This window comes from Podarcis erhardii, assembly GCF_964252035.2.
Source record: "Podarcis erhardii genome assembly, chromosome: 5".
Taxonomy (NCBI): Eukaryota; Metazoa; Chordata; class Lepidosauria; order Squamata; family Lacertidae; genus Podarcis; species Podarcis erhardii.
In genome coordinates, this window is record NC_138509.1 from 76818047 (window position 1) to 76836763 (window position 18717).

General features: G+C 45.6%; 2 protein-coding genes across 2 annotated transcripts in view; both read right to left on the minus strand.

Annotated features, from left to right (window-relative positions):
- Window positions 1-3350, minus strand: part of WWTR1 (WW domain containing transcription regulator 1) — an 89868-nt gene extending 86518 nt beyond the window's left edge. The window contains exon 1 of the mRNA XM_081862718.1: window positions 1838-3350. Within this exon, the coding sequence (XP_081718844.1) occupies window positions 1838-2262 (425 nt within the window). The 5' untranslated portion in view covers window positions 2263-3350. The remainder of the gene's footprint in view (window positions 1-1837) is intronic.
- A 4244-nt stretch (window positions 3351-7594) lies between these two features.
- Window positions 7595-17336, minus strand: COMMD2 (COMM domain containing 2). Its single transcript, XM_081862870.1, has 5 exons — window positions 17163-17336; window positions 14496-14573; window positions 13051-13133; window positions 10451-10624; window positions 7595-8125 (listed from the first exon to the last, which is right to left on the minus strand). The coding sequence occupies exons 1-5, from the start codon at window positions 17227-17229 to the stop codon at window positions 7928-7930; spliced, it is 600 nt and encodes a 199-aa protein (XP_081718996.1). The 5' UTR covers window positions 17230-17336; the 3' UTR covers window positions 7595-7927.
- Window positions 17337-18717: the final 1381 nt, after the last annotated feature.

Here is an 18717-nt window from a genome sequence, read left to right on the forward strand (position 1 = left end):
TCAACAGGGAAATTAAAGAATTGAACAAGCTTGTCCACCATCACCCCACTCCCCCCAAACAGCAACGGCAGTGGCGGGTGGGGGAAAGGAAACCCCACTCAAAAAAGAAATCTAGTGAGAACTGATCAATTCAAGTGGGTATGGAATGCTGGCTTGACTGGTGGGAGGCAGGGCAAGGAAATAACATGAGAGGAAGGGGAATGGAATAGAGTGGAGCCACTGGAGACATCAACATGAACACACGATTTTGTTGTAGCACCTCAACTTATACTGGCGGTAAAGTCAAATGTACTGTTTCCGTTGACTTGCTTCCAAAGAGGTTAAACCCCAATGGGCTACACTGCGGCGTTTGATTTGTTCCAGGGCTCACCCCCAAGGACCTTAAGCCCAGAATTAATTTTCAGTGGTACAACTCAGCCAAAGTGTCCCTAAGTATGCACTAAGCAGCAGCATCTAGCCCTAGTCCTCACACACCTGAGACCCCCTAGCAGGGAAAGAGGCCTTCGCTTGCACATCCCATCCCAGCAGGGCCTACCAGTGCTGATGCCCACCTGAGCTGTGGCCGTTGTAAAGCCATTATTTTCATGTTCCCACAATGCCCCAGAGGAACATTACACAAGGACATGAAAATGGAAGGTGACTCAGAAGCACCCATCACAGAGGCTGCCTCTTGCTTGCTCCTAGTAAACCCGCCATATGAATGGCCCTGCAGGCAACGGAGGGGGCTCACAGGAGGGCATTTTCTCAGGCGGTCCTTCACTCCCAGTTTCAACTTTGCACACCTGCTCAAGTTTATGTGCGCAGAGGAATTAAAAGAAGCATGAAGAGGTTCATGAAGAGTTGATTCAAGTCTGGCCCTAGGGGGATGAGCCCTGTTTTCTGTGCCAAGGTTGAAGTATCAAAGATATTGCACTGAGAACCAGGGCAGTGTAGCAGTCAGCATGTCAGACTTGGCCCCGAGAAACCCAGGTTCAAATTCCCACTCAGCCATGAAGCTCACTGGGTGACCTGGGGCCTGTTATACCATTGTAGCGCCCTAACCTATCACACGGGGTTGTAGCTTGGAAAAAATTGGGAGGTGTTTGAATGAGGCTGGGTGGTGGAAGAATGATGCACACTACCTTGAGCTCCTTGGAGGAAAGGAAGGAAAATAAATGATAAAGGTAAGCTCCTCTGAGCGGATGCAAACTCCTTCACCAACAATGGTCACTTTTGTGTATTTTTATTTATTTTTTGAAAAAACTGAGGTTATATCCCACCTTCTTCCCCATAGAGCTCAGGATTGCTTGCATAGTTCTCCCCCTCCTCATTTAATCCCCACAACAACCCTGTGAGGTAGGTCAGGCTGCGAGTGAGTGACCGGCCCAGTGAGCTTCATGGCCGAGTGGGGATTCAAATTCTGGTCCCCAAAGTCCTAGTCCATGAAACACACATGGATTTGTGTGAGGTAATTTCCATGTAGGAAATAGCACAAAACTCTACACCGGATGAGAGTGCTCAGGTGTACTGGTTAGTCTTTGTATATCTTAACATGCCCACCTGTCTTTCTCAACACTGGACTACACTCAGAAACTGCCTTATAGCAAGTCAAAGCTTTGGCCCCACTAAGTCAGTATTGTCTGCGCTGACTTTTAGCAACTCTCTGGGGCTTCGGGCTGAAGTGGGGGTTGTCTTCTCCCAGACCCGTCCTTTTCCCCACCACTGATCTTACACGTCCCAGCCAGGCATAGCGTTGCCCCTGACTCTTTTGAGTCGCCTCCCTGCACTCAAGAGCAGCCCCCAAGCCTTCATTCTGCTCGCTTCGCCTCCCCCCAAGCTATTTCCTCCCCAGACTTACTTGAGGAAGTATCTCTGGCCCGTGTGCGTGAGTGCCATCTCCCAGCCGGGAGGCAGCGGCAGCTCGTCCGTCACGTCGTAGGATTGCTGGCGGAGATGCGCATGTTGCTGGGCCTGGCTCGGGGTGGCCCCGGCCCCGGCGCCCAGCTGCAGGGAGGCGGGCGACGAGTGCGAGCGGACGTGGTGGGCTCCGACGGCAGCGCTGCTGAGCCGCGGCGGGTGGCTGCCTGAGTCGGTGCTGGACTGCCGGGAGTGGGAGCCCGAATCGGGCTCCTTGAAGAAGGACTCTGGCAGGATCTTTTTCCTCCACGAGCTGGGCTTGGGGTTCATGACCGAGTTGAAGAGAGCCTCCAAGTCGGTGTCCAGATCCTGCGTGACATGGATCACCTGCTGCCCCGGCGGGGGAGGGACGCCAGCAGGGTTCATTTTCGCCACCTTTTCCCGAACTTTTCTTTGGGCGGGGAAGTCGAGTCTCTGGAGCAGATCTCTGGGGTTTCGCCCTCTTAAATCGCCAGTTTCCAACCCCCGTCGCACAAAATAAGTATTTAGCAGTGAGGGTCCAAAAGAGACCCGAAAGTCATCCGAGATCCAAATAATGATGATGATAAGCTTCTTCAAACCCTTCCAAAGCTAAACTTATCCGAGCGCCCTTTTTTCCCCTTTCCCCTTCTCCCCAGAGGCCCCGGCGGCTCCAAGGCAGCCGTCCCCTCCCTCCCAAAACTTTTTATCTCGCAGGATCTTCCAGAGTACACATGAAGCACGTCCAAGTCAGGCCCCGGCGGAAAGTTATGCAACTTTTCTTTTCTTTGCTGTCCCTCCCCGCTGCAACTGCAGAGATTTGTTACAATTCCCTCTTAAGAAAGCAGCTCCTTTAAAGGACTAGTTGGTGTGTGTTGGGGAGGTGGGGGGGGTAGATCTGCAGCCGCGGCTGTCACGGGAGGGAGGAAAGGAGGGCTCAGCCTCGCCGCCCGGAATTCCAGAGGAGGCCTGAGGCTCGAGTGAAAGCTTCCGAGGGGGGCTTGTACGTTCTGATTTGGAACGCTGGCGCTCCCGCGAACGTTCCGATTTCGAACGCCGGGCTTTCCAGGGGGTCTCGCCAGCGTTCGGTTCCCAGGCCTGACCGAAGATTCCTCCCTTTCCCTGACCGAGCGCAAAAAAAAAAAAGTTTTTGATTTTTCTTAAAGGGTGGGTGGGCAGAAAACCGATCTTTTGCGGGGGAGAAAGAGGGGAAGGGGGTCCCCTTTCCCGTTCACATACCCATGGTCCGGATCTTGAAGAGCTGAGTACTTCCCGCCGTGGTAGTGGCGGCAGCGGCGGCTGCTTTCGGACTATCCCAAACAAAGTTACCCAAAACTCTCAGGGCGGCGCAGAAAGTTTGGCAGCTGCATTATTCATGAGCTCAGTGTCTGGGACCAGCCCGATTACACGGTACACCCACTGAGAGTCCTCCCACGGCTCAGCTGAGAGCCGGACCCTGCTGGATTTTTTTCCCCCCCAGCTGGGCTAGAGGAGCCTCCTGGGGGTGGGTTTAGGGAGTTTTACGGGGATCTTGGACGGAAATCCAGCGGGGTTATGACTAATACATGGGGCGAAGGAAGCGTGCCACCGCTTCCTGCGGGACTCTCCCTAATAAGGAATCGTACAACGGGGGGGGGGGGAATACCGTGCAGAAAACCAGTCCGTCCCTGTCGCTCGTTTGGGGGCGGCCTCGCCTTAATCAGACTGGCCGAAACTACCATTAAATACTTCCCTGGAGCAACTTGGCCGCTTTTTCCTGAGATATTCAGTGGGGCTTTCATATGCAAAAAGGAGTTTGAGCACAGCTCAGGGTTAGGCTCTGACAGATCCTGCATTGAGAGTTGCATCGCAATTGGCATGGTAGGAATGTGTCCGTCCCCCCCCGTGTCCGTCCCCCCCACCCGTTGCAGGTTCCCACAGGTGCCTGGTGACTGTGAGAGGAAAAGATATGTGGAGGGTTTCTATAGCTCGTCAGTGCTGAAGCTTCGATTGGGAGCCTCTCCCCTTCTTTCCCAGTGGCGTAGCGTGGGTTGTCAGCACCAGGGGCAAGGCAAGTAATTTGCACCCCCTAACCCGTGGATTTGCACCCCCTAACCCTAACCCCCAGATGTTGTGCCCAGTGCGGCCAGCCCCCCCTGCACCCCCCATGCTACACCACTGTTCTTTCCCCTTCCCATTGCAAAGATAAAGGTAAAGTAAAGGGACCCCCTGACCATTAGGTCCAGTCGTGGCCAACTCTGGGGTTGCGGCGCTCATCTCACTTTATTGGCCGAGGGAGCCGGCATACACCTTCCGGGTCCCGTGGCCAGCATGACTAAGCCGCTTCTGGCGAAACCAGAGCAGCGCACGGAAACGCCGTTTACCTTCCCGCCGGAGCGGTACCTATTTATCTACTTGCACTTTGATGTGCTTTCGAACTGGTAGGTTGGCAGGAGCAGGGACCGAGCAATGGGAGCTCACCCCATCGCGGGGATTCGAACCACTGACCTTCTGATCGTCAAGTCCTAGGCTCTGTGGTTTAACCCACAGTGCCACATACTGCCGTGCTTAATCAGTCCATTGGATTTCATCTACTAAAACTGTAATCCTAACCCCATTTACCTGGGCGTAAACGCCATTGAATTAAATAGGGCAATTGAATGGTTAAGATTGTGCCTTTTAAAAACTGCAATGGCAAGCACTCTCTCAAGTCCAAAATAGCTGTGTTGGCCCATGAAACATATTCTTTTATTTATTTGACTCAAGTCTATCATGTTACCTGTGGTGCTGGTCTTAACACAAAGAACAAAGTAATGCAACTCACAATACACAGTACAATGCAGTACAGCTTCTGCTTATTTTCCTTTAGAGCTCTTGCATATTACAGTGTTACCTCGGGTTATAGACGCTTCAGGTTACAGACACTGCTAACCCAGAAATAGTACCTTGGGTTAAGAACTTTGCTTCAGGATGAGAACAGAAATCGTGCGGCGGCAGAACAGTGGGAGGCCCCATTAGCTAAAGTGGTGCTTCAGGTTAAGAACCATTTCAGGTTAAGAACGGACCTCCGGAATGAATTAAGTACGTAACCAGAGGTACCACTGTACTTATTGATGTTCAATTGACACCTCTTTCCTGTTCATGACAGAAAGGAAGTCAGAAGTGAAACCCTGTCATCCACTTTGGTAACGAATGGGACCTGGCTTGGGAAATAAAATGCAACAACGGCATACAGGCCTTTTCAAAACAGCGAAGAATGCTAACCAAGGAGAATGCTGAGAAAGCCGTGCGTGGCAAAAAAGCTCTGGGACCTGCCCAGATATAGCTTTCTGCAGGGATCAAGCATTGTGTAAGCAGCTCAGATTTTAACACCTCTATAGAGAATTTGCTTTTGGTACGTCGTTCCCTATATCCAGTTTTCGTTTTGTTCAGGTTGTGCAGTAACTGGTATCTGCTTCAGTATTCACAACTGGGATGTTCTCATGCCCCACCCGTTTGTACGTACCTGGATATTTTCTTTCTCTTTTGAAGCAGACGGGTACTACAGTGGTACCTTGGGTTACAGACACTTCGGGTTACAAACTCCACTAACTAGGAAGTGATTGCTCCAGGTTAAGAACTTTGCCCCAGGATAAGAACAGAAATCCCATGCCAGCGGCGCAGCGGCAGCAGGAGGCCCCATTAGCAAAAGCATGCCTCAGGTTAAGAACCATTTCAGGTTAAGAACGGACCTCCGGAACGATTTAAGTTCTTAACCCGAGGTATCACTGTACTTGCACAACCTCCAATGATCTCTTGAATCTTCAGTCTGGGGTTGAGGGTTGCTAGCTGCCTTCTGCTTTTTTAAGTACAGTTGTACCTCAGGTTACATACACTTCAGGTTACATACGCTTCAGGTTACAGACTCTGCTAACCCAGAAATAGTACCTCGGGTTAAGAACTTTGCTTCAGGATGAGAACAGAAATCGTGCAGCAGCAGCAGCAGCAGCAGCAGCGGGAGGCCCCATTAGCTAATGTGGTGCTTCAGGTTAAGAACAGTTTCAGGTTAAGAACGGACCTCCGGAACGATATAAGTACTTAACCCGAGGTACCATTGTAGTTGAGGATATCCATAGCTAACAAATAGAAACTGCACTGCTTCTTTGCTTTCTGTCCCGAGCAACGTTGCATAGAAAAACCTTGTGGCCTGCCTTCAGCCAATCAAAAGTGTACAGTTGTACCTGGGGATATGAACAGGATCCATCCCGGAGCCCTGTTCGCATCCAGAAGCAAACGTAACTAGTAACGGCATGTCTGTGCATGATGCTTTTTGCCGCTCTGTTTACTTCATTATTTCTGGGTTGCCTTGGAGTGCAACTCTAATGCACTCAACATGAAGCATATTCAACCCGAGGTATGATTTTAGAACTAAGTTTGCTCCCCAAGAAAAGGAATGCTGTTACTACCCATTTCCTGAGAACTTTGTCAACCCTTCTGGTTTCTATCCTTCTGGGTTCAGGCACTGTTTTGGGACAGAATCAGCTTTAGCCACCCTGATGGCCTTCAGGAGTGGGCTGTGTATGACCTTGTAGCTCTTATTTGATCTCTTGAGAATGTTTAATACCACTGGCCATGCGGGGCCAGATTAAGACCTTTAGAGGCTGTAAGCACCTAAAAGATTTTGGTGCCCCCATATATAATTCAAAATATAAACAATAATAAACCTTAAAATTAACTTTTGTTTTTAGAAATTAAACAAAACCTATGGTAAGATGGGAAATGATCTTTATTTTGTGTATACCTCCACTTTATTTAATTTTTTTTTTGGGGGGGGGGAATTCTAATTTGTCTAAATGCAGTCTTTGATCAGATCCTCGAAACAAATCTTATGTAACACATCTGCTTCTATACTTAATATGAGTTAAGGCACGCAGCCTGCCTTGTTGCATAGTTGTTCTGTTGGGGTTTTCAATATACCTCAGCTGAGAAAATGAATGCTCTGCTGAGCAATTTGTGATCATTAATGTTAAAAAAAAATGAAAGCAAATTTCTACATTTTGTTGTGTTCCCAAGATCAAGGTATATCATTAATCTCTATTATTACTATTTTTAGTATTACTATCTTAGTATTATTTTTATTATTACATATATATGTATGCAATTTTTTCATTTATCATGGGAGCCTTTATTTGTGGAACCTGGTTTAGCTACGCCAGATGGTCCATGGTAAATCCGGCAATGGAAAACTTCTGTACCTTCCCTAGATGCCCTAAGCACATGCTTATTTTGCTTAATGGTTAATCCAGCCCTGTGACCATAGTATCCTCCTGAACAATCTGTGCAAGTTGGTGGCACTTTTTTTGTTAAGTGCTTTGATTCATAACAATGCATTTCCCTGTACATGTGAGCAGTCCCAGTTGCCTTGCCCGTGTGCTTCCGTGAATAACGTGGTGTTTATACCATAGATAAAGCTAGCAAATCCCCAACCGCAATATTTTTCGGTATAGTGATATTTTTTCAGGTTTCCTGTTGCAATGTTATGTTATCCAAGGGCATCCTTCTCAAGTCAGTTCACGCACAGGAGGTGACATCCTGTATGAACCAAACATGGTTGCTTTTTCAAGCACAACAACAATTTTGACCATAGGTTGGTGCTATTTCCTTTTACATAGTAACATCAGCCAGCACTTAGGGGATGAAGAATTTCTCCTCTGTATGAGTAGCGGCTGGCCCAAAAATAAAAAAAGGAATTACAAGAAATTAGCCTGAATACAAATACATATAAAATATTACTGTATATGCTTCTTTATTCAGATCAGAAAAGATAAGAAGGAAAAATGTTTGGTCATTATACCAATAAGCTGTACAGCACATTATGCAAAAGGCAGCTGTACATAAAATTAGAAAAGCTCACATGTTCAACTAATATTGATGTCTGGTTAGATTATGATGATTATTCTAACTTGCATCTGACATTATTACTAGATTAGCACCCAAGCAAATTCAGCCCTTAAATGCAGTCTCAAGAACTTGGCCGAGGAAAAGTTTTTGACTGGTCCAGACGCACTGTTGTTTGGCGACACTGGTTTCCATAAGTTTACTGAGATGGAAAATACTACTTGATGTTACGCACTATTCGTCTACAATGATTTGTTTTCATTTCTCCCAAAGCTTGTTCCAGTTGCTGAATCAGGTGAAGCAACGTCGCAGGGTCGGTCTGTAATATTTGAGTAGTTTGGTTTCCATTCTGAGTAAGGTGGAGCTTCAGAGTCACAATAGGCTTAATTTGCTGTCTCAGACTTCTGCTAGCAAGCTATGTAAATAGTGAGGTGAGGAAAAGAAAACTCAGTGAGATTTAAAACGAAGAGATGTGCTAAGAATAGCCATTAACAAAAGCATTCTAATTCTCAGCATTCATAATTCAACAGGGAAATGCAGATATATTTTACAGTGTGTACCTACTACATTATGATATCCACCCCTTTATTCAGAAGGACAATTGATATTCTGGGTTAAGAACTAAAATAAGAACCAAACACTATTATCATTGTTGTAATTTTGGCCTTTTAAAGTAAGAATATAACAAAACCCATGAACAATCAAATATATTTTAAAAATAAATTTAAAATACCAACAATTTTGATTCCTAACTCACCTTTACTTTAACAGTAGTTGCCTAGTTTTGGAGTTCCCCAAGTGTAGGGGAAATACTGGAGAAATAAATCAGGGTCTTATATAAACATTACATGGGATAATGTTTCAACTGAGCCACTTTTGCAAAGTCAAATTCTTAAATGCCAAGGCAGCCAGGTAAATAGAACTTCCATAACAGCTGGTGGCAAACCACTGAGCCTAACTGCTGAAAATACACTTCTGTGTCTAGAAGAAAATCAGTGCTAGGTTGTAGACCCAGGGTACAGTGAAGAAATCCCTTTTGCCCAAGCTAATGAAATTTATAAATTGAGATCTAGAAATCTCTGTTTAATGCTACTAGTTGCATGCATTTTCTAATCCCAGTGGCAGAAGATGGGGTAGTAAATAGCCAAAGACGTTAAATTTTTTTATAAACAAATTTTAGCAAAAAGCGACATATTTATCAAGCAAAGGCAGGGGCAGCCGAAATCCCCAAAGGTAAATAGGCTTTGCCTACATTGAAAACTTTCTTCTATATTGTAATGCTTATAGAAATATAAGATCCGGATTTACTTCCCCACTACTTTCCTTATACTTGGGGAATTCAGATTAATTTTATGTTTTAATTTTCATGGCAGACTCCAACCCCATGATTACTGAAAATATAGCCAAGTTCCTTGCCGTAGCCATCAAAACTAGGCCACAAAGAGAGGATGAATTTTGAGTCAAATTGCCTGCATTTTTAAAATATTACTTTTTGATTGTTCATGGATTTTGTAACACTCCTATTTTAAAAGGCACAACTGGTGTACATGCAAATAGTCTCCCACCCCACTGCAGCTGTCTTGATAACCCTATGCTGTATCTGAAGTTTATGGTCTGTAGACCAAATAAACTAAACTGGGGGGGGGGGGGATTCCAGGAACTAGTGTTATTTTTTGAGCTTGAATAACCACATGAAATGCTCCCTATCAGGGCTCTTCTGGTGTGGGAGGAACAAGATGAAACGGATAAACATTTCAAAAACAGATCAGTGCCTTTGGTTGGCAATTTCTTGCTTAAGACTAAACTCAGCCCAGGGAAGGTTGGAACACGGATCACTAAAGATGTGTTCCCCTCACCTGCCTGGCCAGCTAGTTGCCACAGGTTCATAAAAGGCTGTATACTAGCATGGAGTCAGTAACATAAAGGAGGTGGGAAGGAGGATATGGAAGATGAGAAGATTTGAGGAAAATCACAAGCCCTTTCATATGGTTGGGGGACTTATTTGAGAGTACCTACATATGCAGGTGGGAACCTTCTTGCTTTTACTGACCTTATGTATGAAATTCTGGAAGATTTTCAGCTAAAGAGCAGGGTAAAATGCTTAAGGTGGTAGTGAACATTTAAGGGGTGTGTGTGTACACCTATGTGCTTGCACATGTATGCGAGTCACCTTTGCACTCAGCTCACAAATAACTTTCCATACAATTTGTTTGCTGATTTTTATTATACAGACTAGTTTGCATACTTGACTTCTTACTGGCTTTGTTAAAGTTGACATTTTTCCTAGTTTCTTAATTCTGTTTTAATTTTTTTTTGTTAAGCTACATTTTCAATAGCTTATTAAATGTCCTCTGATTTAATTTTCCATTTTTTTTTTTAATGGCAAATTTTAGCAACAAGCTGCTGCTTTCAAAATCAATGTCCCAGTTCCATAAAATGTCAATACAATTGTCTGTAACCAGACAGAACACTGGTGTACTGTCTGAGCTAGTTCTGATCCAGAGATGGGAAATTCTGTCTTAATATTAAAGTACAGCTTCAAAGTACATGGAAGCCTAAGTAGGCTGTGTTGTGCTGGTAAATCACTGGGCAATTAACTGTGCAGGTCGTTTTCTACTGTTCTATCATGAATAACTGTATGCAAAAATGTGTACCGCTGCAATTTTGAAACCATTGCCTTTAGCAGTTTGTGTCATGCCAAATGTAAACAACACTATAAACTAAAGCTTTTCACCCTTACCTGCACATCTAGTCTCCATTCAAGACTGTGATAACTAGGCAGCTTCGGTGCTAGTTCAGTAAGAATACTTCTGATCTCCTTCCTATTGTCAAGATACAGCTGAAGCAATACGGCATTCAATTCTTCAGAGAATCCTAGTACAAGTATAGAGTCTTGGAAATCTATCTCCGATATCTAAAAATAAAAAATAGAATGTTTGAGTTCCTGGTTGCTTCTATTACTGTTTTACTTATGAACATAGGAAACTCCCATATAGTGAGTTGCACCACTGGTCCATCTGCCTCCAGATTGCCTACACTGTCTGGCAGCAGCTCACCAGGGTTCAGACAATAGTAGCCTTTTCCCAGCCCTGCTTGGAAATGCCTGGGATTAAGCCTGTATACAAAACAGATGCTCTGCCACTGAGCGATGGCCCTTCCTCTGCCCACAGTCTTTGTAAATTGGTGTAAGGATTGCATTTCCAACTGTGAAATATGTGTGAAAGGAAGTCATTTAGTAAGAATTGATTAACTGCAGTCTATTAATACCAAATAGAAAAAGGAAGCAGAGGCCAACAAAGAAAGTAATTCACAACATTCATAATGCAACACCATTTACAGAAATTTTGGGTGGTATCCAATTAAAGCATACTCTAAGGTTATTTATGTCCACTGATTTGAATGCAGGGTGGATAAAAATAAATGATTTTTTAAAAAAATTGTATTTCTAATAGTATAACCAAATCAGTAATTTTTGAAATAACTGTAAAAACTACTCTGAAAATTTATCATTCCAAAAATGAAACTTTCATCTGGTTGTAAATACAGTGGTGCCCCGCAAGACGAATGCCTCGCTAAACGAAAAACCCGCAAGACGAAAGGGTTTTCCAATTTTTAGCGGCTTCGCAAGACGAAAGCCCATAGGGAAATCTCCGGGGACAGCGGGGAAGCGCAGCGCGCCTTCTCCTCTGTTCCTGGACCTGTCCTGAAGGCTTGCGGTGGGAGGTCCGGGAACAGAGGAGAAGGCGCGCAGCGCTTCTCCTCTGTTCCCGGGGCTTGCGGTGGGAGGAGGGTTTTTCCTCCGCACCGCCAACATTCAGAACAGCATTCTGAATGTTGGCGGTGGGGAGGAAAGCCCTCCTCCCACCGCAAGCCTTCAGGACAGGTCCGGGAACAGAGGGGAAGGCGGCAGCGCTTCTCCTCTGTTCCCGGACCTGTCTTGAAGACTTGCGGTTGGAGGAAGGCTTTCCTCCCCACCGCCAACATTCAGAAGGCTGTTCTGAAGGCTGGCGGTGGGAAGAAAAGCCCTTCTCCCCCGCCAGCCTTCAGAAGAGTTCCCCGCAGAAGAGTTCTCCAAGCTGCGGATAGCAGCCTGCTGCCCCTATCCGCAGCTTGGAGAGCCCTGTGGGGAAGTCCTGCAGGGCTCCCCAAGCTGCGAATGTCTGCCCCGCGCGAGGGGCGCTCTGAAGCAGAGCGCCCCTCGTGCGGGGCAGCAGCCTGCTATCCGCAGCTTGGAGAGCCCTGCGGGGAAGTCCTGCAGGGCTCCCCAAGCTGCGAATGTCTGCCCCGCGCGAGGGGCGCTCTGCTTCAGAGCGCCCCTCGCGCCGGGCAGCAGGCTGCTATCCGCAGCCTAGGCAGCCCTGCAGGAACTCTTCTGAAGGCTGGCGGTGGGAGAAGGGCTTTTCTTCCCACCGCCAGCCTTCAGAAGGCTGTTCTGAAGGCTGGCGGTGGGGAGAAAAGTCCTTCTCCCCCCGCCAGCCCTCAGAAGAGGTCCGGGGACAGACTGTCCCCGGACCTGGTCTGAAGGCGGTCTCCCTAGGAACGCATTAATTGATTTTCAATGCATTCCTATGGGAAACCGTGCTTCGCAAGACGAAAAACTCGCAAGAAGAAAAAACTTGCGGAACGAATTAATTTCGTCTTGCAAGGCATCACTGTATTAAGATTATACCAGCAAGAATGAGTCTTTCTGTAAAAAAATGATTTAAATCAAGTCTTACTGACTAGTGATTTAAATTATGATTTAAATCGATTTAAATCAAATCCACCCTGTTTGAACAGCTCTATTCTATATCTAACACTGGATATTACCCCTAGTTTACCATGTGTACATGCCCTCCTATTCCAAATGTGTATATGGTGCATCTCATTTATGACATTCATGGTCAGATGATGATTTTGATACACTGGGCAGAAACTAGAATATAAACCTAATCATACAGAAGAAACCGACTGAATTTTTCAGATTTAATCCTCTTAATATGCGTAAGGTTTTATAAAATGGCTTTTATCTTTTTGAAAGCTGGTATCCAAAGCAGCACTAAGTCTTGGTCCTATCAGTGTTTCTTTCTCTCACCGCCTCCACCCCACATTGGTAGAAATCAGCAGGTGAAGCAGCAGAAGGGGCTGATATAAAAGAAGTTGGCAACACTATAAGGAGGATGCAGCAAAATAGGAGTTTGCACTAATTTTTCTGAGCTTTCATCTAAAACACCACATCTTGTAACTGTGACCTTTATTTACCGCCCCCCCCCCGCCACTGCCCCCAACCCACATATCCAAGAAAGTAAGAAATTCAAAGCATCTGCCTAGCTCACTAAGAGCACTGTGAGTTAAACTTACCATGAGTTTTGAGCTCTCAGTGAGAAGGTATGTTAATCCTTCTACACCATGCTGAATTGTTTCACTACTAACATTAAGTTTTCCTGAAAAATGGAATGAGAAAACATCAAACAGGGATCTGGTCCAATACAATATACATGCAAATAAATCTCAAATAAAAATAGGTTGCAAATCTAAGCACACCTAGTCTGCATATCATTGTACTATATATGGTATATAATAATGGAAAGTAGAGGCAAAAAGAGGCCTCTAGCTTAGAATATTCCACTTGTGTACATGACGATTATGGGAGATCAGAGGCCTTAGTAAATAGTGCTTGTATTCTAGACTTAACTAATCTTTGATGCATTTTGTACTACAGCTGCTGTCTCTTTAGAATCTATCAGGAAAAAAACGTAAACAAGCATAATCTTAACAAATATTTGAGAAAAACAACATAGACCCAGGACCAACCTATATGTTCAGAAAAGTAAGTGACACAGTGCTCCAAGGACTGTGCCACTTAAGAACGCCACTTGGAGACAGCATAATTCCATGTTTCCCTCTGTCAAAATTCCACACCTGTGGAAAACTTGTGTCTGAGAGAAGGAGTCTAAAAGAAAAAAAATTCACATAGAAGCATTCAAAAATGCCACTATTCCTCCTCTACATTCTCATGGCAAACAGTGGTAGGATGGCACCATTTGTTTTCTAAAGGCACAGATCAACTTGTACATCAGCAACCCGCAAACTGTTGCATCTGCATGCACCAATGAAAGCTCAGTTCATTTCAGTTGAGCTTACACAGGTACTACAGCCTGACAAATCTGCAAGGAATTATTTCAATTTTGTTGCTGCTTTGTAATAACTGGAGGAAGCTACAGGTGTCATCATGTTCCATTCAAATCAAAGATGATGATTTATTTGACTCCAAAAAATTCTTAATCAGTAAGCCCTCAACAAGGCAAATTGCTTTCTGAAGTGCTTCTCACCTGCCTCATTTTAACATCACTCCAGGAAAGGATTTTGACTGCCCATCTGTCAACCATGTGACATCATAATGACACAGTGTAATTGACAGGTGGGTGGCCCTGCTCACCTTTCAAATTTGGTCACTGAGGCTGATAAGGATCTGACCCATGGAGCCAAAAAGATTTCCCATCCCTGCTTTAAACAAACCACAATGTCAGGCATGGCTAAAGCAGTAAGCTATTCCCCTCCTGGTTTATATACATGCTCTTACCATGGGAGGAGCGAAGCAAGTGTCATTAGGAGCAACGCACAGTTTGGTTAACTGAGTCAAGTACCTTAGTTTACCTTTGTGTGAAAACACAGCTATTCTTGGTCCAATATATAGTTTTGCTGGACCAACACTGTTATCTCTGAACTAGACCGATGTCTAGCAGTGTATTGATTCAAGGCCCTTGGAAAATACTGCCCTTCAATCACACTTCTCAAATTCTTACTTGCTGCTCCTTCGTAGATTTTTGGGTTTGTGCCTTTTCTTAGGAACTCCAGCGCAATACGGCCAAATTCATTGACAACTGAAAAGAAAAAAAAGATTTGTTTGCAGAACCAGGAAACTAGATGATGGCTTGGTTGTAGAAAACCAGACTTCATTAGGAGTAGCTCAACTTAATACTGCTTATCTCAGCCTACGGTAAATTGTGAATACATTTTTTAATTTCCACAGGGCAATTTTTTTTTGCATAAGCATATTATTATTATTATTATTATTATTATTAATTTTTATTGAAGTTTTTAAATTTCTGGTCCTTGTGAATGTAAAGAAATGCATTTTTTGTTATTACAGTTGTGAGATTTCCATTGTGTAGCGGCTAAGGATAGATGGTTTTACCTATATTTGGATAATTTTATTATGTGTTTTAATCTCTATTTTAAAAATTAGTATTTTATAATATTTTACGTAAACCACTTATTTATTGATTGGCACATAGGTTTTGCTTACTAAAAATATATAAATACCAAGTCGCTGTTACAGGGGACATGGGGCTGAAGACCCGCATCTATAAATATTTGCCTGAGAACATATGATGTCACCACGTTCGACATCTCCCCACTACCAGGCAGGAGGAGCTAGTGAATTGTGGCAGGGAAATACCAAGTGAGATGATGTCTCAGCTTGTTTTAACAGGGAGATACATGCCAGTGACAGCCACACCTGCCTGCCCAATAACATCTAGTTAAGAATCTGAGAATGTGAACTGGGAAGTTATTAACTGAAATGTTACCTCTGCTCTATGAATTTGGGGTCACAGCCCAGCTGCGTGTTTGCTGCCTTGGACTGCCTTGGAGCGGTATAATAAAGACCTATGTTATAGGGCGGGACGGGACGCGGGTGGCGCTGTGGGTAAAACCTCAGTGCCTAGGACTTGCCGATCGCATGGTCAGCGGTTCGAATCCCCACGGCGGGGTGAGCTCCTGTCTTTCGGTCCCAGCTCCTGCCCACCTAGCAGTTCGAAAGCACCCTTAAGTGCAAGTAGATAAATAGGTACCTCTTTATAGCGGGAAGGTAAACGGCGTTTCCGTGTGCTGCGCTGGTGCTAGCTCGCCAGAGCAGCTTCGTCATGCTGGCCACGTGACCCGGAAGTGTCTTCGGACAGCGCTGGCCCCCGGCCTCTTAAGTGAGATGGGCGCACAACCCTAGAGTCGGACACGACTGGCCCGTACGGGCAGGGGTACCTTTACCTTTATAGAGCGGGAAGGTAAACGGCGTTTCCGTGCGCTGCTCTGGTTCGCCAGAAGTGGCTTAGCCATGCTGGCCACATGACCCGGAAGCTGTACGCCAGCATCCTCGGCCAATAAAGCGAGATGAGCGCCGCAACCCCAGAGTTGGTCACGACAGGACCTAATGGTCAGGGGTCCCTTTACCTTTTTATGTTATAGGGCTACTGTAAATACTACTAAGATAAAGTATGTGAAACACTCAAAAGTCCTACTTAAATATTTACTATTAAAAGCTGTAGCTAATCATAAGCTCACACATAAAATGCATAAAGCAAACATATAGAGGTGGGGAGGAAGCGAGTCTCAGCTCCACACAGGCCCAAACCTGAAACATCTTGTAAAGTGAACAAATTTATTCACAAATCAGTGCTGATTTCTATTACATACAACTGCAGTACTGTAGGGGAAATGAAGCTAGAATTATTGTGCAAACTGTATCAGTTTGGTACAACTACCCTTAAGTGCTGTATAGGATAACAGAGGTGGATTTAGGGGAGCACAACCAGTTTGTCCACACTGGGCGACGAACCAAGAAGGCACCACAAGGGGTACGACAATGATATAATGGGACATGGGTGGCGCTGTGGTCTAAACCACTGAGCTCCTTGGGCTTGCCGATCAGAAGGTTGGCGGTTACCTTTGCCACAATGATGCCACAGAGGGCGAGAGATGGAGCGGGGGGGGGGGGAAGAGATGCCGAATTTTGGCATCACCCAGGATGCCACTGAAATTTGAAAGACCATAGTCCACCACTGAGGATAATGCTGCAATCCCAACCATGTCTTCTAAGACAGCAAATCCCACTGAATTCAATGGCCTTAACTCAGCCCAAATGTTTGCAGCATTTGCTGAAAACTTTTCCTATGCCGACCATTCAAGAAAAGCCTTTTCAGTCATGGCGGGCTACCTGCTTTAATTTCTTTAAGTGGTTTTTACAGTGTGCGTGTTTGTGTATGCATGCAGCTGACCTACACAAATACTGACATATAAATAAATGGGGTTAGGGCTACAGCGTTTTATCCATTGTATCAAATTCGATGTAACTTGGCGTTGGTTTGTTAAAAATTTGGAAAACTAATAGGTGTTATTTGCCACCACCACCCCTAAAAAGAAAGAAAGAAAAGCACTACAGCTTTTATCCCCTAATCTCGAATTGGGTTTTTTGACTTTTTAGGGCTCGATCCCCTAAACGCTTGCCTGGGAGCAAATCCCGTTGAAAGAAACGGGGCTTAACACCGACAGGGCAATCCTGACCCGTGTCTAAGTCACGTCAGAAGCAAGCCCCGTTGACTTCGGTGGGATGTCTCACCAGGTAAATGCGCGCATCCCCAAAAAGGGGGTAGGTTTGGGCTGCAATCCTAACCTGAAGGTCTTTTAGCTCGTACCTGAGCTCTCCACCTGGAGAAGGAAGCCCAGGTGCTCCTTATGCTCCTCCGACAGGACCAGCAACATCTTCCGCAGCTTGGCGCCCCCCGCCGACCGAAACCGACGCCGACCGTAACCCCGGCGCCGCGGCTGCGCGTCAGGCGGAAGCTTCCCCCGCAGCCACTGCGGCGCCTCAGTCAAAGCTGCCCGGCCGGGAATCAACTCCCGCGCCAAAGCGTTCCGCCTCCTGATTCTGTCCCCACGCAGTACTACTGTACTTCAATCCGTCCCCTCGCGGGGCATTTGGGAATCGCTAGGCGGTTGTCAAGCGGCCTCCTGCGGCTGACAGCTGCCTCAGTTGCATTCATTAATGCCTGCTGTGAATAACACATGTGGACATGGGCGTAGCCAGGATTTATGTTGCGCGCGCGCAGGGGGTGGAGGAACCTCAGTTAGGTATGCGTTTTTTTATTAACTTGATTTTGGGAGCTGTTATGTACTGAGTTGAATAGGAGTACTGAGTTGAATAGGATCCCAAATGCGGCAGTCTGATTGGTCCTAGAACAATAGGATTCAGAATGCAGCAGTCTGATTGGTCCACAGGAGCCACCCAATCCAGCTCCAGGTGGAAGTGAGTCTGATTGATCCTAGAACAATAGCCCTGTTTAGGGAAGCTTTTAATGTTTAATAGGTTATTGTATTTTAGTGTTTTGTTGGAAGCCACCAAGAGTGGCTGGGGAAACCCAGCCAGATGGGCGGGGTATAAATAATAATAATTTATTATTATTAATTTATTATTTATAATTTATTATAATGCAGTTGATGCGGTAATAGTGCATTAAGAGGTGGATTTATAGAATCATAGAGTTGGAAGAGACCACAAGGGCCATCGAGTCCAACCCCCTGCCAAGCAGGAAACACCATCAGAGCACTCCTGACATATGGTTGTCAAGCCTCTGCTTAAAGACCTCCAAAGAAGGAGACTCCACCACACTCATTGGCAGCAAATTCCACTGTCGAACAGCTCTTACTGTCAGGAAGTTCTTCCTAATGTTTAGGTGGAATCTTCTTTCTTGTAGTTTGGAACCATTGCTCCGTGTCCGCTTCTCTGGAGCAGCAGAAAAATGGACCACACATCATTCCCCTTTATAAGTTGTTCTGTGATACATCTGCAGTGTTGCTGCACTGCTGCCTTCTGAAGAGCAACGAATGTGGGGCAAACAACCTGCCCTGGACATTTGTGACATAGGAAGTTGCAGCTCTTTTGTTGCAAGTTGTGGGATATGCACCAGCTGGAAAATGAAGCAGCACATGCCAGCCCTGAAACTTTTGCAGGTACAAATGATATTGAAAGTGGGATCGTAAGTTCCCTGATTGGGAGGGCTTTGGGTCGCATGGGTTGCCAAGGGAACAAGTAGGCCAAAATGGCAGCTTGGCCCATGGAATCAGAATTGTAGAGTTGGGACCCCAAGGATCATCTAATCCAACTCCCTGCAGTGTAAGAATCTTGCCCACAGCTGCCCCTAGGTGAGCTCCATACAGGGACCATATTTCTGCTGATTGGCTCAGCTGTGG

Coding starts and splice junctions, on each gene's coding strand:
- COMMD2 (XM_081862870.1), bottom strand. CDS start 17,229: ATGTTGCTGGTCCTGTCGGAGGAGCATAAGGAGCACCTGGGCTTCCTT. Junction 14,574..17,162: donor TCTCCAGGTGGAGAGCTCAG/GTACGAGCTAAA, acceptor TTTTCTTTTCAG/TTGTCAATGAATTTGGCCGT. Junction 8,126..10,450: donor AATGGAGACTAGATGTGCAG/GTAAGGGTGAAA, acceptor CTATTTACATAG/CTTGCTAGCAGAAGTCTGAG.